The sequence below is a fragment of the Anomaloglossus baeobatrachus genome, chromosome 8, assembly GCF_048569485.1.
Source record: "Anomaloglossus baeobatrachus isolate aAnoBae1 chromosome 8, aAnoBae1.hap1, whole genome shotgun sequence".
Taxonomy (NCBI): domain Eukaryota; kingdom Metazoa; phylum Chordata; class Amphibia; order Anura; family Aromobatidae; genus Anomaloglossus; species Anomaloglossus baeobatrachus.
The window spans coordinates 202938692-202962098 of record NC_134360.1 but is presented as its reverse complement, the minus strand read 5'-3'; the positions used below and the strand labels follow the sequence as shown (position 1 = coordinate 202962098).

At 47.9% G+C, this 23407-nt stretch overlaps 1 protein-coding gene across 1 annotated transcript in view; it reads left to right on the top strand.

Moving 5' to 3' along the window:
• The window catches only part of SLC44A3 (solute carrier family 44 member 3), a 121354-nt gene that overhangs the window by 40810 nt on the left and 57137 nt on the right, over positions 1-23407 (top strand). Inside the window, exons 11-12 of the mRNA XM_075320080.1 lie at positions 15717-15882; positions 17099-17252. Coding sequence (XP_075176195.1) covers positions 15717-15882; positions 17099-17252 — 320 coding nt within the window. The remainder of the gene's footprint in view (positions 1-15716; positions 15883-17098; positions 17253-23407) is intronic.

The window sequence follows — 23407 nt, the reverse complement described above, 5'->3', positions numbered from 1 at the left end:
ATAGCACCTTTAATCAGCGCCTGTGCTGCATTCTAGAAGTGTCTGTTGTCCCCTGATTCCCCCTGTAGACCCCACAAATACCTTTTTTATAAAACCTCCCGCCCTCTTTGCTGATTGTTGGGTTCAGTCTGATGGGCGTCCTATTTTGTGACTCTTGCCTCTCCTGATGGCGCCAATCGCCATCCTCCTTTGAGTGATGTAGATGATGTCTCCGGCGCCATCCACTGAGCTAGGCAAAATCTCATGCCTGTGATAGGGCAGAGTGAAGTGCGCCTGCGTGAGCAGGCAATGTCTCTGCGTGGGCGCAACGTTTTGCCTAGCTACGTGGATGCTGCCGGAAGCATCATCCACGTCAGTCCTCATAGGAGGGTGGCGATCAGTGCCAAATGGATGGACAAGAGCCGCATAATAGGATGCCCATCGGACTGAACCCAACACTTACCATACATGGCGGGAGATTTTATAAAGGTATTTGTGGGGTCTACAGGGGGAGTCGGAACGACATACGCCTTTATACAATGCAGCACAGCCGCTACTTAAAGGGAACCTGTCATCAGAAATTTAGCTATAAAGCTAAAAGTTCCCCCCTCTGCAGCTCCTGGGCTGCATTCTAGGAAGCTTCCTATAGTTCTTGTGGCCCCTTTTATACCAAAATAAACACTTTGTAAACTTGTACCTTTTTCTTATGCAAATTTCTTAAATCTTCCATGGGGGCGGGCTGCCTGATGTACGTTGCTGTCCTCCTGCCGATTTACGCCGCCTCCGAACGCTGAATTTCAAAGCTCAGGACGCCGCCCCTGGGTGCCCGTGGTCCCACGCATGCGCTGTTCCACTGTAGCGGTGCCGTGCACTGTGTGCACGTGTGACCGCTGGTGACTCTTTGCGCAGGCACAAGGTTATGGGCGGCGCTGTTTGTGTCATCAGCAAGTGTCGCCCATAACCTCGTGACCGCACTTTCCCCTATTACTCCAGCGTTATGCGCAAGCGCTCGCTGGCCAGATGACCGGACGTCACCTGCTGCTGAGCAGGATGGGAAAGAGGTGACGTCCGGTCATCTGGCCAGCGAGCGCTTGCGCATAACGCTGGAGTAATAGGGGAAAGTGCGGTCACGAGGTTATGGGCGGCACTTGCTGATGACACTCACAGCGCCGCCCATAACCTCGTGCCTGCGCAAAGAGTCACCAGCGGTCACACGTGCACACAGTGCACGGCACCGCTACAGTGGAACAGCGCATGCGCGGGACCACGGGCACCCAGGGGCGGCGTCCTGAGCTTTGAAATTCAGCGTTCGGGGGCGGCGTAAATCGGCAGGAGGACAGCAACGTACATCAGGCAGCCCGCCCCCATGGAATATTTAAGAAATTTGCATAAGAAAAGGTACAAGTTTACAAAGTGTTTATTTTGGTATAAAAGGGGCCACAAGAACTATAGGAAGCTTCCTAGAATGCAGCCCAGGAGCTGCAGAGGGGGGAACTTTTTTAGCTTTATAGCTAAATTTCTGATGACAGGTTCACTTTAAGTTGCAAGTTTTGGTTTAGAAGGCAACAATCTGGTGACAGGTTCCCTTTAATCAATAGGTGATATTTATTTACTACAAAGGGATGCCACTAAAAAATATTGGCGACATTGCAAAAATAAACTAATGGCTCCAGGAATGTGGTGGCGGAAAAATACTTTGTACTAAAAAAAAAAACTAGTACCAAAAAGGTCTGGTTGTTAAAGGGTTAATATAAGCCGTAGCATTATCTTAAGTACAGTATTTATTATTCAATTTAGTAGCTGAGCTGCAGTAACTGGCAGTGGCCACTACACGGTGTGTGGTGCTGCTGAGTTCTGCTCCGGGCACTTTTACATCCAGCCAATGACAGAGCTGGTAACAGCCGATTGATGGAGGTGGCGGAGTGTCAGACAACCACCGATTTGATGTGAATTAACTATGCTGAGGATAGGTCCTGTATCATGGCTCACCTGGGGAGGTGGATTCTTCAGGCTATAAGTCTGCATCAACAGCTCAGACTGAAGGCATTGGTGCAGCCATATACAACGGCACGGGTTAAGCCGGGCAGCACTTGGAACAGCAGAGCTGAACCAGCAGATCATCATATGTAACAGCGGCGTGGATATGCTGAATCACACGTGGAACTGGTAGCTGGTTATGCTGAACGGCAAGAGGAACAGCAACGAACAATGGAGCTGGATATTCAGTCATGTACCTTGATACAGCAGAACTGAGTGTGCGCACTGGCACAGTGGAACGGCAAAGTAGAGTACGCTTAGAGGCACTTTGATACAGCAGTATTGAGTTTCTGGACTACGGAAGTGGAGCTCGGTGATGGCACAGCTGTGTTTGTCTTGTGACTTAGCAGCCATGACAGCACGGGGTAGCAGCGTGATCTTACTACCTGAATACTCAGGTGGCGTGCAGCTACCTGAGCCGGCATTAAAAGGTCTAGAAGAGTGAACACAGAGGAAAACCTGGTTGCAGAGAGAGACTGACATCAGAAAGGCGCAAAGACCGGCACTGGAGCCAGGACATGAGTCAAGTGCTGATCCCTCTTGATTTCCTAATGCATTTTTATAACAGTCCGAGCTGCCACTCTGTGTTATTGATAAGGTCGAAATATTATGCCGCGGGCTGTGTGTGGGCCGCGGGCTGTGTGTGGGCCGCGGGCTGTGTGTGGGCCGCGGGCTGTGTGTGGGCCGCGGGCTGTGTGTGGGCCGCGGGCTGTGTGTGGGCCGCGGGCTGTGTGTGGGCCGCGGGCTGTGTGTGGGCCGCGGGCTGTGTGTGGGCCGCGGGCTGTGTGTGGGCCGCGGGCTGTGTGTGGGCCGCGGGCTGTTGACGTAGAAGATGGAACTATCAGAACCTGACAAATGCGCGTCTACTTGCTAATGGTTTTTAACACTAGAAGTCCCAGAGAGGGGTCATTTAACATTTCTACCATTGGAACCCAATGGAGCTCGAAATTCCTGGGACTTCTAGTGCTAATTGACAGCAGCAGATTTTTTTTTTTTTTTTATTTTGGACACAGAACAAAGCGTGCGAGAAGAAATGAGACCGTTCGAACAGAGGGAGGAGGTGTAAAAATAAAGGAAGATCAGCTGGAAAGTTCCTTGCGATGTAAATATAAGCGGATTTAGAAAAGGCCATCATTTACATCGGGTATTTACTGTGTAGACTCTCTTGTTGGGTGCGTATTGTAGATAACATTGAGCAGCGAGCTTATTTTGAGAATTTGGGAAAAAAACCCTAAAATTAGATTATCCACCAGTGACCTAAATACGGCATGTATCTAGGTGGTAGTCGTGCAGTGTTATTTTGACCACCAGATGTCAGTATAACTGCATCATTATTTGCCTGGAACTTGAGGGTCTGTGAAAACAATCTGGTTGCATATTTGCTAGAGACAAAGGTTATTGTTCAGCCATGTTATTGGGACGGTTCTTCTAGGTAGTCCATAGTATCCCTGCATGAATATATTATTTGTTACTCTTTGCACAACCAGAGATCCTAAAAAGGAACATCAAGCTAAGAGAGAAATTATTAAAGGGAATCTGTCACTAGATTTGGGGCCTATAAGCTGCGGCCACCACCAGTGGGCTCTTATATACAGCATGTTAGAATACTGTATATAAGAGCCCAGGCCGCTGTGTAGAACATAAAAAGGACCTTATAATACTCGCTTAAACGGTCGGTACGGTGCAGATGGGTTGCTCCGTTGTCCGGGTGCAACATCTCCTCTTTCGGCCATCTTGTCCTCCTTCTGAAGCGTTGAGGCGTTGCACCCGGAGAACAAAGCCACCCATCTGCACCGTACCGACCGTTTAGGTAAGTATTATAAAGTGATTTTTACATTCTACAGAGCGGCCTGGGCTCTTATATACAGCATGTTAGAATAGTGTGCACTGACACTGATGCACCCTGAGCCTGCAGGACAGCTTTAATTTTTTTTTTCTTTGTCGCTCCATTGGGAGACCCAGACAATTGGGTGTATAGCTTCTGCCTCCGGAGGCCACACAAAGTATTACACTTTAAAAAGTGTAACCCCTCCCCTCTGCTATACACCCTCCCGTGCATCACGGGCCCATCAGTTTTTATGCTTTGTGTTGAAGGAGGCACACATGCACGCAAGCTCCACAAGTTAGTCGGCAGCAGCTGCTGACTATATCGGATGGAAGAAAAGAGGGCCCATTACAGGGCCCCCAGCATGCTCCCTTCTCACCCCACTCTGAGTCGGCGGTGCTGTTAAGGTTGAGGTACCCATTGCGGGTACACAGGCAGGAGCCACATGCCGTTTTCCTTCCCCATCCCTTACAGGGCTCTGGGTGAAGTGGGATCCTAAACTGTCTTCAGGCACTGGGACCGCGCTCCCTCCGCAGCCCCTGGGGGAATCTGCTGGACAGGAGCCCGGGTATCGTCAGGGACATGGCCCTGCTACTCTGAGGTACTCTGTGTCCCCTTGGGGACGGCGCATAGAGCGCCTGTTTGATACACGCTGCAGCAGCTGCTGGGTGTGTTGGTGCGCCGGGACTACCGCGCTGGCCGCGCTTGTTTGCCGGCCGCGCTTATAACTCGAGTCCCCGGCTTTTGCGGCCTAGTGCCACATATTCCCGCCCCCGGGCCTGCCAGTCAGGAGTAAGGGCGGGACGCTGCACGGAACGTCAGCGCTGAGGGCAGGAGCATACTTTGTATCCTCCTCCCCCCTCACTGTGCACAGTGGGGCACCAGATTCCCGCACTTTTTAGTGCACGCCCACGGCTCCCTCTTCCTCACAGAACGCTAGCAGCCATTACTAGCAGCACGGCTGACGCTGGGGATCTTCAGAGACGAGCTCCAACAGCGCTGGGAGCCCAGGCAGGGAATCTGGTGGTCACACAAACGCTGAGGGCGGTCGGTAAGCAGCACCTGTTACTAGGTGCTTGCTCCCCTGGGTGCAGAAGTGTATATTTATATCCATATTTTGTATACATTTACTCTGTACGGCCGCACTGTTGCCTTGGCTATATACCCTCTCTGATTGCTCTAAAAGGAGACAACAGCATGTCGTCCGAAAAAAGCAAGGGTGCCAGGGCACAGGTTTACTTTGCAACCTGTACCTCATGTGCGGCTATGCTACCTGCAGGTTCCACCTATCCTCATTGTGCGCAATGCTCGGCCCCTGTGACACTCACTCAGCCGGAGCCTTTGCCACTAGTGGGACCCTCGGCCCAGGTGGAACAATCGGCTGCCACCGTCCAGGTGACAGGGACAGAGTTTGCAGTATTTGCTGATAAACTTTCTGAGTCTATGGATAGATGGTCTGCTAAGATTCTAGAGGCTTTGCAGTCCAGACTAGTAACACAGATCCCGGGCACTGTTGAATCATTGTCCCCAGGCCCCCCTAGGTTGGAGCAGCAAAGTGCTCCTGGGGCGACTCATAGCTCCCACGGTGAGGACTATGACACGGACCGCAGTCCCAGGCCAGCTAAGCGGGCTCGCCGGGAGCTTCCCTCGACTTCATCACAGTGTTCAGGGTCTCAGCATGAGGAATCTCTGGAAGATGAAGCGGAGGGGGCAGATCAGGGCTCTGATTCTGACGCCGCTCTCAACCTTGATACACCTGAAGGGGACGCCATAGTAAATGACCTTATAGCGTCCATCAATCAGGTGTTAGATCTTTCTCCTCCAACTCCTCAGATTGAGGAGTCAGCTTCTCAGCAGGAGAAATTCCATTTTAGGTTTCCTAAACGAGCACGGAGTGCATTTCTTGATCACTCCGACTTCAGAGATACAGTCCCGAAACACCGAGCTTTTCCAGATAAGCGCTTTACTAAGCGCCTTAATGACACACGTTATCCCTTTCCCCCTGACGTAGTCAAGGGTTGGGCTCAGTGTCCCAAGGTGGATCCTCCAGTCTCCAGACTGGCGGCTAGATCCATAGTTCCAGTGGCAGATGGTGCATCACTCAAGGATGCCACTGACAGGCAGATAGAGCTCCTGATGAAATCCATCTATGAGGCTATAGGCGCGTCTTTTGCTCCGGCATTTGCAGCCGTATGGGCACTCCAAGCTATCTCAGCTTGTCAGTCTGAGATTAATGCAGTTACACGTGCCTCTACTCCACAGGTTGTGTCCTTAACCTCTCAGGCGTCGGCATTTGCGTCCTACGCCATGAATGCTGTCCTGGACTCTGCGAGCCGTACGGTGGTAGCATCCGCCAATTCGGTGGCAGTCCGCAGGGCTATGTGACTACGTGAATGGAAGGCAGACTCTGCTTCCAAGAAGTTCTTAACCGATTTGCCATTTTCTGGCGACCGCCTGTTTGGCGAGCAATTGGATGAAATCATTAAACAATCCAAGGGAAAGGAATCGTCCTTGCCCCAGTCCAAACCCAACAGACCTCCACAAAGGAAGGTACAATCGAGATTTCGGTCCTTTCGGACCTCAGCCAAGTCTCAATTCTCCTCGTCCAACAGGCCACAGAAGGGTCAGAGGAACTCTGACTCATGGCGGTCTAAGTCACGTCCTAAAAAGACCGCCGGAGGAACCGCTCCCAAAGCGGCCTCCTCATGACTTTCGGCCTCCCCATACCGCATCCTCGGTCGGTGGCAGGCTCTCCCGCTTTTGCGACGCCTGGTTGCCACATGTCCAAGACCGATGGGTGAGAGACATTCTGTCTCACGGTTACAGGATAGAATTCCGCTCTCGTCCTCCGACTCGTTTCTTCAGAACATCTCCGCCCCCCGAGCGAGCCGATGCTCTTCTTCAGGCGGTGAGCACTCTGAAAACAGAAGGAGTGGTGATCCCGGTTCCCCTTCAGCAATGGGGTCAAGGTTTCTACTCCAACTTGTTTGTAGTGCCAAAAAAGGACGGATCTTTCCGTCCCATCCTGGACCTCAAGCTGCTCAACAAACATGTGAACGCCAGGCGGTTCCGGATGGAATCCCTCCGCTCCGTCATCGCCTCGATGTCCCAAGGAGACTTCCTAGCATCAATCGACATCAGAGATGCTTATCTCCACGTGCCGATTGCACCAGAGCATCAGCGCTTCCTGCGTTTCGCCATCGGGGACGAACACTTTCAGTTCGTGGCGCTGCCCTTTGGCCTGGCGACAGCCCCTCGGGTCTTCACCAAGGTCATGGCAACAGTGATAGCGGTCCTGCACTCGCAGGGACACTCGGTGATCCCTTACTTAGACGATCTCCTGGTCAAGGCCCCCTCTCAGGTGGCATGCCAACACAGCCTGAACATTGCTCTGGAGACTCTCCAGAGATTCGGGTGGATCATCAATTTCCCAAAGTCAAAATTGACTCCGACCCAATCCCTGACATATCTCGGGATGGAGTTTCACACTCTCTCAGCGATAGTGAAACTTCCGCTGGACAAACAACGTTCACTACGGACAGGGGTGCAATCTCTCCTTCGAGCCCAGTCGCACCCCTTGAGACGCCTCATGCACTTCCTAGGGAAGATGGTGGCGGCAATGGAGGCAGTCCCATTTGCGCAGTTTCATCTGCGTCCATTCAAGAGATCTGTTGCCGCTGGGGGAAGCCGGACGTCGACCTAATGGCGTCCCGGCACAACAACAAGGTCCCGGCATTCATGGCACGGTCTCAAGATCACAAAGCTCTGGCAGCAGACGCATTAGTTCAGGATTGGTCGCAGTTTCGACTGCCTTATGTATTTCCTCCTCTGGCCCTACTGCCCAGAGTATTACGCAAGATCAGGTCCGACTGCAGCCGCGCCATCCTCATCGCCCCAGACTGGCCGAGGAGGTCGTGGTACCCAGATCTGTGGCATCTCACGGTGGGTCAACCGTGGGCACTGCCAGACCGTCCAGACTTACTGTCTCAAGGGCCATTTTTCCATCTGAATTCTGCGGCCCTCAACCTGACTGTGTGGCCATTGAGTCCTGGATCCTAGCGTCTTCAGGGTTATCTCAAGAGGTCATTGCCACTATGAGACAGGCCAGGAAACCAACGTCCGCCAAGATCTACCACAGGACGTGGAGAATCTTCTTATCCTGGTGCTCTGATCAGGGTTTTTCTCCCTGGCCATTTGCCTTGCCCACTTTTCTGTCCTTCCTTCAATCCGGACTGGAAAAGGGTTTGTCTCTCGGCTCCCTTAAGGGACAAGTATCGGCGCTATCTGTGTTTTTTCAAAAGCGTCTAGCCAGGCTTCCGCAGGTCCGCACGTTCCTGCAGGGAGTTTGTCACATAGTCCCTCCTTACAAGCGTCCGCTAGAACCTTGGGATCTGAACAGGGTGCTAACGGCTCTTCAGAAACCACCTTTCGAGCCAATGAGAGAGATTTCTCTTTCACGCCTTTCGCAAAAGGTGGTCTTCCTAGTGGCAGTCACATCACTTCGGAGAGTGTCGGAGCTGGCTGCACTGTCATGCAAAGCCCCCTTCCTGGTGTTCCACCAGGACAAGGTGGTTCTGCGTCCGGTTCCGGAATTTCTCCCTAAGGTGGTATCCCCTTTTCATTTTAATCAGGATATCTCCTTACCTTCTTTTTGCCCTCATCCAGTTCACCAATGTGAAAAGGATTTGCACTTGTTAGATCTCGTGAGAGCACTCAGGCTCTACATTTCACGCACGGCGCCCCTGCGCCGTTCTGATGCACTCTTTGTCCTTGTCGCTGGCCAGCGTAAGGGGTCGCAGGCTTCCAAGTCAACCTTGGCTAGATGGATCAAGGAACCGATTCTTGAAGCCTACCGTTCCTCTGGGCTTCCGATTCCTTCAGGGCTGAAAGCCCATTCTACCAGAGCCGTAGGTGCGTCCTGGGCATTGCGGCACCAGGCTACGGCTCAGCAGGTGTGTCAGGCGGCTACCTGGTCGAGTCTGCACACTTTTACAAAACACTATCAGGTGCATGCATATGCTTCGGCAGATGCCGCCCTAGGTAGGCGAGTCCTTCAGGCGGCAGTTGCACACCTGTACGAAGAGGCCGTTTTTTCGGCTCTTTTTATCGAGGTATTCTTTAACCCACCCAGGGATTGCTTTTGGACATCCCAATTGTCTGGGTCTCCCAATGGAGCGACAAAGAAGAAGGGAATTTTGTTTACTTACCGTAAATTCCTTTTCTTCTAGCTCCTATTGGGAGACCCAGCACCCGCCCCTGTTCCCTTCGGGCTGTTGTTTTTTTGTGTACACATGTTGTTCATGTTCATTGTTCTTTGGTTCATGGTTCAGTTCTCCGAACATCCTTCGGATTGAATTTACCTTAGACCAATTTATAAGTTTCCTCCTTCCTGCTTTGGCACCAAAACTGATGGGCCCGTGATGCACGGGAGGGTGTATAGCAGAGGGGAGGGGTTACACTTTTTAAAGTGTAATACTTTGTGTGGCCTCCGGAGGCAGAAGCTATACACCCAATTGTCTGGGTCTCCCAATAGGAGCTAGAAGAAAAGGAATTTACGGTAAGTAAACAAAATTCCCTTCTTTTTAACTTGATTGAGGCTGCTTATCTACCATACAGACAATCCTGCATTGAAACCTTTCATCAATTTTTCTCTGCCGTCCACTTCCAGGGTGATTAGCTACAGTGCCATGGGTTTAAACATTTTGATTATGTTGCTCACTGTGGGTAAAGGAACATCAAGATCTCTGGAGATGTAACCTTGAGATTGTTAATTTTGCAACAATTTTGGTTCTCAAGCCCTCACAGTTCTCTTGATCTTTTTCTGCTTTCCATGATTAAACAGACAATGCAAAGATTGAGTCAACCTGTCCCTATTTTTTCTGGTTTCAGATGTGATTTTCATATTGCTCATACCTGTTACTTGCCACAGGTGTGTGAACGAGCATCACTTGCTTGAAACAAAGTTGTTTACCCACAAATTTGGAAAGGTACCAACAATTTTGATCAGCCCATTTTGGAGATTCGCCTTTCTTCTTCTTCTTTTTTTTTTTTTTTTTTTTATTATTGTGTTCCAATACACAATACGCAAAAAAGAAATAACTGTGGATGGCAAAATATGCGCCTTTGCAATTATTTTCTTGGAGAAATATGTAATTTTCTGGAACAATTTCAGGGTTGCCAACACTTTGCTTTGGCCCATGCCTGTGTTTATGTATTCTATGCAAAATGCTACACAGAACACTGTGCTCCATGGCAGCTGGACCAGGGCACCATGAAGGGGTTTTTTTTTTTTTTGTTTTTTGATTTTTTTTTTTACCAGAGTGTATATAATTTATGATCCAGATGACTGTGTCATCTTGTACTTCACAGGAAGTCCTCCACTTGGGGAACATTGATCTGTCTACATATGGCTGCTTTCACACTACGTTTTTTTAACATGCGTCATGAACATTTGTTGCTGTAAAGGTGGATCCTGTTTTTACAAAGAAAAATGCATGCAAACGCATGTTATTTTGCAGGATCCTGCCACTTGAAGTTTATGGGCGGCCATTGAAGTCATGTGATCGGGAGTGAGGGGAACTGAACGTGATAGACTGGGAGCCGGCATCTGACAGCTGCAGACGCTGGTAACCAAGGTAAACATCGGGTAACTAAGCGAAGTGCTTTGCTTGGATATCCGATATTTACCTTGGTTACGAGCGTCCGTAGCTGCTAGGAGCCGGGCTGCCTGCTCCCTGCACACGTAACCAAGGTAAACATCGGGTAACTAAGCGAAGCACTTTGCTTGGTTACCTGATATTTACCTTGGTTATGAGCGTCCGCCGTTCTCAGGCGGGGGAGAGAGAGAGAGAGAGTGAGGGGGAGAGAGAGAGAGACTGATCACACCAGGCTGGTTTCTGAGCATGCTCAGTAGAGCAAGCAGGATCCTGTCTATCAGCATGTCAGCGTTCACATGCATTTGCGTGCAGTATAGTCAGGATCCAGTGAAAAACAGTATTTGGACGCAGCTCAAAAACGCTACAAGTAGCGTTTTTGAAAAAAGTTAAACTGCAAGTCGCTGGATCCTCACTATAACGCATGTGAACGCGAGACCATTGCAAATGCATTGAAATGAAAATGCATTTGCACTGGATCCGTTTTTGCGTTAAACATTCATGACGCATGTTAAGAAAACGTAGTGTGAAAGCAGCTTAAGTGCTCTGGAGTGATTGCCAGACTGTGATCACATGCTACAGGTGCATATAATTAAAGGGGTGGTCTCAAGTTTTTGAATTGCTGTCATTAGTTAGCCACTATGAAAATAAGCCAGTTTGCAATTGACTTGCTTTTTCCACCTGCTGTTATTCTCCTGCATTGGGAGATTTTATAATGTACAGCTGGTTTCCATGGAGCCCAGCTTCCAATACATGGCCAAAGTGTGCAGTAGTTACACTCCAGGAGAGATGTTAACTTTTCACATCCTTTTCAGCTTCAACCCATTGATTTCTATAAAGCTGTTAGTTGCTCACCCCCTTTATTTACCTCATATCTTCTGAAAAGATAAAGTTGGAAATCGCTGGCCCAGCAGCCTTCACAGCAGATCTGCTCAAATGCCTTATGTTTATGTGTAAATACATTGATGGCAGTGTAGGCTCCAGAACAAAACATTAATCGCTGAATGTGTTATAGCAGAACTGAGCTTTAGGCCTAAGACACACGGCGAGAGAAACGGCGCGAGTGGAGTGCGATAAAACATCGCACTCCACTCGGACCAATATTAGCCTGTGTGTCAGCACACATAAGCGATTATTTTCTCAGCCCTAATCAGACCAAGAAAACAATCGCAGCATGCTGCAACTGTAATGCGAGACTTTCTCTCGCACCCATTCAAGTGTATTGGGCGAGAGAAAAATCGCTCTGCACTCGCAGTACACTGGTGTCCTGCGAGTGCAGGGCGAGAATGGCAATAGCTGGCAACGGAGGAGAGAGAGAGAGAGATAAATCCCTCCCCTCAGCGCCGGCCCGCCCCCCACAGCTGAGTTCCGCTTGCACAGTTGGACCTCAGTCGCAGGGACACTAGCATGACACTTGGCTCTACTGCCAGCATGAGCTGAGTGTCATGTGAGAGGATCGCAGTAATCCCCATTTGGCCCCAGCCTTATAGTTCTACTAATACTGCAGTTCTAATGGCCTGAACTGTCACTCAAAGAGAAGAGCCCGCCCTGCCGGAAACCAGGAAGTGAGGAGACTGTAAGGCGATCGGTGGCATAGAGGTGAAATTAGCCATACCTTTATGCCTTCTGGATGATGGGCCGTTTGGCAAAAATCCTCTTTTATATCTTCTGTCTTCCAGACTATGGGGCATTTTCTGCCCGGAAGGTAAGCCTGCCTCTGGTCTTCATTATACGGAACTCCTCCTCCCCTTCACTTTCCTGGTGTCCCTGTGACGTCAGGTGCACGGCCGGAAATCTCACGCCTGATGTCTCTATACTTCAGTGGGCACAGGATTCAATTTTGTGGTATGCAGGTGTCGGGGAGTCACAGCTACTTCACAGTGCGGGGAAGAGAGAGCAAGTGCGGGATTTCTGGTTGGGTACCTGACATCATAGGGACTCTGAGAAGAGGAGGAAGAATCCTCTAAGGCTAGGTTCACATTTCCTTTGTTTTGCATCAGTCACATGCGTTGCTTGACGCATGTGACTGATGCGTTGTACAATGGATGACAAAGAACAGAAATCATTGTCGGACTCCGTTGTGTGCGGGGGGCGGAGCGCGAGGGGGCGGAGCCGAGTGGGGCCGTGGCGCTGAGGACGTCAGTGCCGCGGGGACTGCAGGGCTGGGGACGTGTGTGTATGTGTGTGTGTGTGTGTGTGTGTGTGTGTGTGTGTGTGTGTGTACACATGCGGCGTGCGGGAGGGGGCAGAGCCGAGTGGGGAAATGTCGGCCTCCTTGCACACGTATCCAGGGTAAAAATCGGGTAACTTAAAGCAAAGCACTTTTTGCTTGGTTACCCAATATTTATCTTGGATACCAGCGTACACCGCTTAGCGCTGGCTCCCTGCACACGTAACCACTGTAAATATCGGGTAACCAAAGTGCATTGCTTGGTTACCCGATGTGTATCCTGGTTACGTGTGCAGGGAGCCAGAGAGAGCATGCGCAGGAAAATCCTACGGATTGTGCTGCTCAAAAAACGTTACAGGCTGCGTTGCTCCCGCCCGTCTGTCAGTTAAAAAACGACTGACCGCGACGCAGCGGATGCAACGCAGCATAATCAGTCGCAATCCGTCACTAATAGAAGTCTATGGGGAAAAACTGGATTCCTGCAAAATATTTTGCAGGATACCGTATTTCCTCAAGGCGACGGATTGTGACTGATGCAAAACGGAAGTGTGAACCTAACCTTAAATGAAGACTGGAGGCCGGCTTATCTTCCAGGCAGCGCACGCCCCATAGCCTGGAAGATGGATATAAAAGAGGATTTTTGCCAAACTGCTCCTCATAATTTAATTGTTAATTTCACCTTTATTCCACCTGTATGCAAATATTAATAACTAAAATAATGCAAAAGGATGACAGATTCCCTTTTAAAATGTGCAGTATTTCTGGGATGAGACTTGTATGCTTAATATAGAATATTATTTGTGACGTCATTAGGGTGGAGACTTGAGTTACATTTCCAATTCTGAAGAGTACAATACAATGATTGCAAAGGAGAAAGCTGACTGCTAAATATGTCATCTGTCTTCAGTTATCTAAAGTGTGGTTAGAGAAGCGACATTATCACTTGCAATCCAAGACGTAGACACCAGAGTCTCAGCTCGGAGTTATGGCTCCGGCTGCAGCTCACGTCTTGTAGATTGCAGTCGTTTTCGTCCTCACTGAGGCTTTATATACCATTTGGTAAACTTCTTAAATGCTTTCAGCCTTATACATGTCTTATGGCATATCTATAGAGTGGTCCAAGAGTGCATAGTAGATGTGGGGGTCTCAGGGGACAACTTATCTCCTTGTGGAGACCTGACAAACCAGTCTGGCTGCTAGTGAGGGGTCTTATAGCTGCAATCCTCCTCTGGGAAATATTCAAATTGTGTCTCCAGGGATGAAGGAGACTTAGGGGTACTTTGCACACTACGATATCGCAGGTGCGATGTCGGCGGGGTCAAATCGAAAGTGACGCACATCCGGCGTCGCTGTCGCTATCGTAGTGTGTAAATCCGTTATGATACGATTAACGAGCGCAAAAGCGTCGTAATCGTATAATCGGTGTAGTGTCCGACATTTGTATAATTTCGCTGCAGCGACGGTACGATGTTGTTCCTCGTTTCCCTGCGGCAGCACACATCGCTGTGTGAGAAGCCGCAGGAGCGAGGAACATCTCCTACCTGCGTCACTGCAGCTCACGCCGGCTGTGCGAAAGGACGGAGGTGGGCGGGATGTTTCCCGCTCATCTCCACTTCTATCGGCCGCCTGCCGTGTGACATTGCTGTGACGCCGCACGACCCGCCCCCTTAGGAAGGAGGCGGGTCGCCGGCCAGAGCGACGTCGCAGGGCAGGTGAGTGCATGTGAAGCTGCCGTAGCAATAATGTTCGCTACGGCAGCAATCACAAGATATCGCGTGTGCGATGGGGGCGGGGACTATCGTGCTCGGCATCGCAAGCATCGGCTTGCGATGTCGTAGTGTGCAAAGTACCCCGAACTCTAGCACAGCCTATTGGAAGTAACAATCCTAAAAGTCAAAATTGACCTTTTAACGAGCCTTTTCATATGGCTAAGGATTTATGCCAAATCAGAACCCCAATTTGCAGGCACGGTGTTTCGGGGTGATTGCCCCTCCTCCCTATTTTCACTGAGGAGGGGTGACTGTGTCTGCAAATTGGAGTTCTGATCTGGCATAAATCCTTAGTCATATGAAAAGGCTCGTTAAAGGGTCACTTTTGACTTTTAGGGGTACTTTGCACATTGCGACATCGCTTGCATCGGCTAGCGATGCCGAGCGCGATAGTCCCCACCCCCGTTGCACATGCAATATCTTGTGATAGCTGCTGTAGCAAACATCGCTACGGCAGCTTCACATGCACTCACCTGCCCTGCGACGTCGCTGTGGCCGGCGACCTGCCTCCTTCCTAAGCGAGTGGGTCGTGCGGCGTCACAGCGACGTAACACGGCAGGCAGCCAATAGAAGTGGAGTGGCGGAGATGAGCGGGACATAAACATCCCGCCCACCTCCTTCCTTCCGCATAGCCGGTGGAGGCAGGTAAGGAGATGTTCCTCGCTCCTGCGGCTTCACACACAGCGATGTGTGCTGCTGCAGGAACGAGGAACAACATCGTATCTCCTATTGGTGCGACATTATGGAAATGACCGACACTACACAGATCACAGATTTTCGACACTTTTGCGATCGTTTATCGGCGCATCTAGGCTTTACACGTGTCGACATCGTTACCGGCGCCGGATGTGCGTTACTTTCAATTTGACCCTGACGATATAGCAGTAGCTATGTCGCAACGTGCAAAGTACCCCTTAGGATTGCTACATCCAATAGGTGGTGCTAGAGTTTGTCTCCTTCATCCTTAGTAAATGTGGGTAACACTAATGGAACACGCATGTATCTCTAAAAGTAAGTCTGTTTCCCACTGCTGGCAGTGCTGAAGTGGCCTGAATACCAATACAATAGAAGGGGAAACTGCGACCATCCTTCCATTGACCGTGGCATCAGGATCTCAATCCTATACATTTGTCATATCCACAGGATAAATGTACAGCTTGTAATGCCACTTCTTCTGGCTTTGAACCTCTTCCCATTTGTAACTCATTCACGTTTTTTTGTTTTTGTTCTTCAATGTTATAAAACTTTATTTTTGCTCATTCTAAATCTTTTATCTTTTCTAGGCAGTGCCCAGGTGTCGTCCGATGGGCAAGTGGAGTACACGCCACTGGGTGGCATCCGCTATATGTGGTGGTACCATTTATTTGGCCTTATATGGACCAGCGATTTCTTCCTTACATGCCAACAATTTCTCATTTCTGGAGCAACCGTTACATGGTTCTTACACAGGTACGGTATAAAGGGACATTTGGTAAGAGACTTTCGACGTCATGACAGGACCTTAAATTGTTGCTGAAATGAAGAAGTTTATTGTGCTACCTGAATGATTTGCTGCTGTTTTTTTTTTTTTGGGGGGGGGGTTTCCTGCTGTAGTAGTGGTATGTTCTTTAAAGGGAATCTGTCACCAGGTTTTTACCCCCCCATCTGAAAGCTGTATAATACAGGGACAGAGACCCTGATTCCAGCGATGTGTCACTTACTGAGCTCTTTGCTGTCATTTTGATAAAATCAATGTTTTCTTTGCTTAATATCTAGCAGTTATACAGAGCTCATGAATATGCTGGACTACCTGCAGCATGCCAAGTAGTCCTGTAATGATAATCTACTGCTGATTAAACAGTGATTTTTATCAAAAATGCAGTAAGCAGTCCAGTAAGTGACACATGGCTGGAATCATGATCTCTGTCCCTACATTGGAATCATGATCTCTGTCCCTACATTATGCTGCTCTCAGATTAGGCGGCAAAAAACAGGTGGCAGATTCCCTTTAATTAAAGAGAACCTGTCACTGGGTCAGAAGTGGCCATTGTTATCTCTTTTTAATTCCGCTGCTCCCCTAAGAATGCAATTTTCTTTGTTCTTTTAAATTTAATTTTCATCGTTTTTTTCAGTGGGGTGTGGCTCACATGTTAATTTATGCAGAGCAGCCTAAAGCCATCCAGGGAAATCTGGGCGCACCATCCCATAGACAAAGCTTAACAGTAGATAGAAAGGCCACTATCTCTTGATCCATATTGTGGATATATATATATAATATATATATATATATATATATTATAAAAATGTCTAAATACTCTGGAATAGCGCGAATAAAAGAGAGAAAATGGTCCCTTTTGACTTGGTGACCGATAGATATTGTAAAATTATTAATCATAAATTATGATTTAAAAATATGTATATTTTAAATAAATAAATAAATATATATATATATATATATATATATCTTTAAATAAAAAAACTATAAAACTTATTTTAATATAATTTTTATATTTGAATTTAAAATGTATAATGTATAATATATTAAAATATATATTAAGAAAAATATATAATTAAAATAGATTATTAAATATATATTAAATATATTTAATGTTTTTATTTGTTATATTTTACTTTTTAACTATAAAGTTTTTACTTTTTTTTTTTTTATTTTTTTTAATTTTTTAAGAGATAAAAAGAGAGTCAAGCACCCAATTCTGTCTTCCATGTCTCTTCTGTTCTGGTATCATCTTGGATCTGCCATTATGGGATCTTTGTTGTTGATGCTTGTGAAAATCCCACAAATCATTTTAATGTATCTGTCTCAGCTACTGAATAAATGGGTAAGTCCTCCCCTATAATGTAATCTATAGGGGTAACATTCTGTAATGCAAGAGTGTGTATGGTTACAAGTAAAACAATATGGTTACCCATATCTCCACGATCCTGTTATTTTGCATCTTCAGTAAGTGATGAGTAGGACGTTGGCATTGCTCCTGAGAAGCCAATTCTTGAATTATGTCTTAAGCTTGTGACAGCAAAATGGCCTGTATTTTATGGCTTCATATTAGGGTATATAATGGAGAGTGAATGCCTGGCACATGTTCAGATTTTATCCTGGATTTTTTTAATTTATTTTGTGTGAATTTGCAGCGGATTTCAAAGTATGCATTAACATTCCACTATAAAAATTGGCTTGGCGTACTTATAGGGGTTATCTCGACTGCTTAGATAGGAAAAATTGCAAAGTTCTTGTTAATAAGCGTTAGATTGCAAGAAATCCATTACAGCCTCAAGATGAAAGGATGTTTAATTCTATAATATACACTTTGTTACATAGGATACTGACTATCCCTGCTGTACATCAGTGATGGAGGTGTCCTAGCTGCTGTTCCAAAATTTCAATACTCTAGAGCACACTTATGCGGGCTTCACAAGGTACAATCTATCGTGCAATTGCACGAGCGATCGTACCCGCCCCCGTTCTTTGTGCATCACGGGCAATTAGTTGCCCGTGGCGCACAAAGTCGTTAAATCACCGTCACACGTACTTACTTGCTGAGCGACCTCGCTGTGGGCGGCGAACATCCGCTTCCTGAAGGGGGAGGGACGTTCGGCATCACAGCGACGTCACACAGCGGCCGGCCAATAGAAGCGGAGGGCCGGAGATGAGTGGGACGTAAACATCCCGCCCACCTCATTCCTTCCGCATTGCCGGCAGGAGCCGCGGGACGCAGGTAAGCTGTGTTCATCGTTCCCGAGGTGTCACACGGAGCGATGTGTGCTGCCTCGGGTACGATGAACAACCGGCGCAAAGTAGAATAAACTTTTTTTAAAAATGAGCGACCTGTACACGATTCACGATTCGTAACTGATTTGCGATCGTTTACAGACGCTCATAGGCGTCACATGGGACGACGTCGCAAGCGATGCCGGATGTGCGTCACGAAAACCGTGACCCCGACGATGCATCGCACGATAGATCCTCTCGTGTGACGCCCGCATTACTCCTGGAAAGCAAGAAGCAAGCCATCTGATTTCATCCTGCCTAATATGTTTTTCCAAAAATAAGACCCTGTCTTGTACTTTTTTTGGTTCGAAAAAAGCACTAGGGCTTATTTTTGGGGAGATCGTTATCCTTGGAGAAACATAGTTGGGGTTAAGTCTACTTGGGCCACCTCAATTTCCTCCCAGGAGATTCATGCATACCAGATGTCTTTTGTGTCTCCCAGTTATTGTGAGGTGTCAACTGTCTATAATGAAGTGCCCTGCAGTATCTGTATCTTTTTTTTACCTGCACAGACACTTCATTATTGAACCGCGACTAGGCCTTTTTCGGGGTAGGGCTTATATTTAAGCCTTGCTCCGAAAATGTTGGAAAAACACTGTATTAGAGCAGCATAAATCTGAGCTTGGTTGAACGCTGAGGCATTTCAGAGAAGATATCCTTTTAATAATAATAATAATAATAATAATCTTTATTTCTATAGCACCAACATATTCCGCAGCGCTTTACAATTCAGGAGGATCATATACAAACAAGTAACAGTTATAGAAGATACAATAATAAAAGGGGAAAAAAGACAACCCTGGTCATGAGAGCTTACAATCTACAATGAGATGCGGGGGGGCAAGGTACAAATGCTTATTTACAATGACAATCCAGCCGTCTCAAGGAAATGGGGGATAGATAATGGCTTCCTGGACCAGTTGGCCAGAGCCTTGAGATGCATTTGGGTGCCATGGAGTTTGACATGGGGTTATTTTCTGATAAGTTGTGGAGGGATTAGGTGAAGTTAGTTCGGCTAGGGAGTGTGATAAGCCGCCCTAAAAAGATGCGTTTTTAGGGAGCGTCTGAAGCTGAGTAAGTTGTGATTTGTCCTAACTTCGGTAGAGCGTTCCAGAGGTTTGGTGCAGCTCGGAAGTCTTGGATCCGGGAGTGGGAGGTTCGAATTAGTGTGGATGTTAGTTGAAAGTCCTTTGCAGAGCGTAGAGAGCGGGTGGGGTGATAGACAGAGAGGAGGGTGGAGATGTAGGGGGGTGCCGCACTGTGGAGAGCTTTGTGGGTGAGAACAAGCAGTTTGAATTGGATCCTATGATATAAGGGCAGTCAGTGCAATGACTGGCACAGATCAGGGGCATCCGAGTAGCGGTTAGCCAGATAGGTGACCCTGGCTGCTGCATTAAGGATGGACTGAAGAGGAGAGAGTCTAGTTAGGGGGGAGACCAATTAAGGAGAGTTACAGTAGTCAAGGCAGGAGTGGATCAGGGCCACGGTGAGGGTTTTTGTCGTTTCCATTGTGAGAAAGGGGCGGATTCTAGAGATGTTCTTTAGGTGCAAGCGGCAGGAGCGGGCAAGAGATTGTATGTGGGAGGTGGAGGAGAGGTCAGTGTCAAGTATAACACCCAGACAGCGGGCTTGCTGCCTAGGACTTATCGTTGTGCCACACACAGAGGGAGATGTCAGGTTTAGGAAGGTTGGGAGATGGAGGGAAAACAAGAAGTTCAGTTTTGGAAAGGTTAAGTTTCAGATAGAGAGCGGACATGACATTGCAAACTGCAGTCAGGCAGTCACTTGTGTTCTGTAGTACTGCGGGGGTGAGCTCAGGGGATGAGGTGTATAGCTATGTGTCATCAGCATAAAGATGGTACTGAAAGCCAAATCTGCTGATGGTCATTCCAATTGGGGCAGTGTAGAGGGAGAAAAGAAGAGGGCCAGGGACTGAACCTTGAGGGACCCCAACAGTGAGAGGAAGAGGAGAAGATGTGGAGCCAGCAAATGATACACTAAATGAGCGTCCAGAAAGATAGGAAGAGAACCAGGAAAGAACAGTGTCCTTTAGGCCGATAGAATGGAGCATAGAGAGAAAGGCGATGGTGGGCAACAGTGTCGAAGGCGGCAGAGAGGTCAAGAAGAATAAGCAGAGAGTGGTCACCGTTACGTTTTGCTGTCAATAGGTCATTTGTCACTTTGACAAGGGCAGTTTCTGTTGAGTGTAAAGGGCGGAAGCCAGACTGTAAAGGATCTAGAAGAGAGTGAGAGGAGAGGTAGCGGGTGAGGCAAGAATAGACCAGGCGCTCCAAGAGTTTAGAGATGAAGGAGAGATTGGAGACTGGTCTGTAGTTGCTTGTGCAGGACGGATCAAGAGAAGATTTTTTTAATAATGGAGTAATGATAGAGTGTTTGAGGGAGCAGGGGAAGATACCAGAAGAGAGAGAGAGATTGAAGATTTTAGTTAGGTGAGTAGTGACAACCGGAGAGAGGGACTGGAGAAGGTCTTTTAAGGCCGATGTCACACTTGCGAGTGGCTCGCGTGAGTCTCGCGTTGCATCGCCCGTCACGGACTCACACTCCTTGGAGAGGAGCGTCTCCACTGCTAGAGATGCATGCAACCGACCCAATCCTGTGAGGAGAGTGAGTCCGTGACAGGTGATGCAACGCAAGACTTGCGCTAGATACACGCTACACACTCGTAGTGCTGTGCTTCCTCAAGACTGCCTCTCCCAGCACCACTGCAGATGATTGACAGGTCTCTCCCGTCTGCTTTCTGGCTACAGTCTCCAGCCTCAACTCTACCTGATTCATGCTGCCCAAACCATGGATAGTATGAATCGGAGCTCGGCAGCACATTTGCCAGAGATATTTATTTTATTTTTTTTTTTTCTGAAACTCTTCGACGTTTCAGAGTAAACTTATACTTTGAAGATCCAGCAGTGAACCATAGCCGGAGATGAGACCAGTTTATGCACAGTGCCTTCCCTGCTCCAGATGATATAGGTCCCTCCATGTTTAAAAACACACGGGAGAGACTGAAACCAAACTGGTGTAGTTTTCAGCTATGGTTTCTAGCAGAACTTTTAAATTTTTTTCTATGAAACTTAGGAAAGCTTAAAAAAAAAATGATTAAATCTGGCTGCAATCATGCAAGGAAGCTGTGATTTCATGCTAACCGTGCCGATTGGGCAGCTTGAATCTGATGATGGGTGCCTTCTATATTCATACAGAAATCCACAGCAAGAGTACTATGGATTTTTGCAAATGTCCCCGACTGTCATGGTGGTGTCAGGTTCTGTTCAGACTGCAGATTCTGATACTCCACCCTCTAACTTCTCTGGTGTCTGTGATCGACACATGCAGACTTGGCCGTCAACCTGCAGAGTGGTAATTCATATGCAGGCTAGCAAGACTTAATCTCTAGTAGTCTGCTTTTTAGGCCAGAGTCACACTTGCGAGTGCCTCGCGTGTAACTCACGTGAGTCTCTCATTGAATCATCTGGCACGGCCACAAACTCTCCGGACAGGAGCGTCTCTGCTGCATAGAGATACATGCAAGTGTGCTCCGGCCTAAAGGGTGTTTTACACGCTGTGATATCGATATCGCTAGCGTGCGTGCCCGCCCCCATCGGTTGTGCGTCACGGGCAAATCGCTGCCGATGGGGCACAACATCGCTAGGAACAGTCACACTATACTTACCTGCCTAGCGACGTCGCTGTGACTGGCGAACCACCTCCTTTCTAAGGGGGTGGTTCGTTCAGCGATAAAAGCGACATCACTAAGCAGCCACCCAATAGAAGCGGAGGGGCGGAGATGAGCGGTATGAACATTCCGCCCACCTCCTTCCTTCCTTCCTTCCTTCCTTCCTTCCTTCCTTCCTCATTGCGTGCGGCCTCAGGTACGATGTGGTTCCTCGTTCCTGCGGTGTCACACACAGCGATGTGTGCTGCCGCAGGAACGACGAACATCATCGTACCTCCAGCAGCAACGATATTTGGGAATAGAGCAGTGTGTCAATGAGCAACGATATAGTGAGTATTATCACTCGTTAACGGTCGCTCCTGCATGTCACACGCAACGACATCCCTAACGAGGCCGGATTTGCGTCACGAATTCCGTGACCCCCAACAACATCTCTTTAGCGATGTCGTTGCGTGTAAAGCAGCCTTAAGTCTCTTTTTGATCACATATTGTGTTTGTTAAGCAAATCGCACCTGCTCCCTTCCTATTTATGTTGGCTGAATCCTTCCACCTATGCCAGCTATAGTTTTAGTCTGGGTCACAACTCCTCACCAGACCAGCTATCTGGAAGTTGTTATACTTGTTGCTGGGTGCCTTTGTGGTGTTAACCCTTGTTGCTTTGTGGTGTTACCTTCCTGCTTTTGCTTTATTCCTATGTCTCTTACTGTCTTTTCCTAAGGGTTACAGTTTTTGTTTTTCTCTCGTCTGTCTTTATCTGGTTTCTGTGACACTCCAGACACGTCCTTCCCTCGTGGGAGGAAGGTGTCAGAGTGGTATTGATAAAGAGCATAGTCAGGAATGTGACTCTGGCATCTTCACCATCAAGAGTAACCCTGAGGTTAGGGATAGCCTAGGGTTCAATAGTGCGAGCGACAACAGGGTCCCCCGCTATCCTAACAGTGATCTCGTGACATGTACCATCCATGCACAGATGTGCGTGTATCTTCAAGTCCAGGTTTTCAACTTTTTTACAAAAGGTAGAACGCTCGATGACATCATAGTTATGCTTTTGTACGGATGATACCTTAATTTTAGGAAACTTGGCTCCTCTCTATATAACATTTTCTGCAGTTTGAGATGTGTGAAGTCAAATCCATAAATGTTTTCTGTGCGATGCTCTCGATATTGTGCTTTAGCTTCCTATATAAAGCTACATGATATTTTGCAAAAAGATATGGCGCAGCTACGACCACCGCTGACAGCTGGTACAATAGTAGATTTGGTTATCTAACCTGCCGTACAGAAGATCAGACTTATTGTATCCAGTAACACAACTTTGGGCAAACAGAGGACAGATGAGATATGGCTGCAGGTGATTTACTTATTAAGAATTAATACTGTGATTTGTCTTTGCCTGTCAGTGAATTACATATTCCGCACGCTTTATTGAGTGCGTACAATACTGCAGGCTATGGATTTACATGTGTTCATTGCTTCTTGCACAAAAGGAATGATAATGGAAGTGTAATTAGAATGTGTTT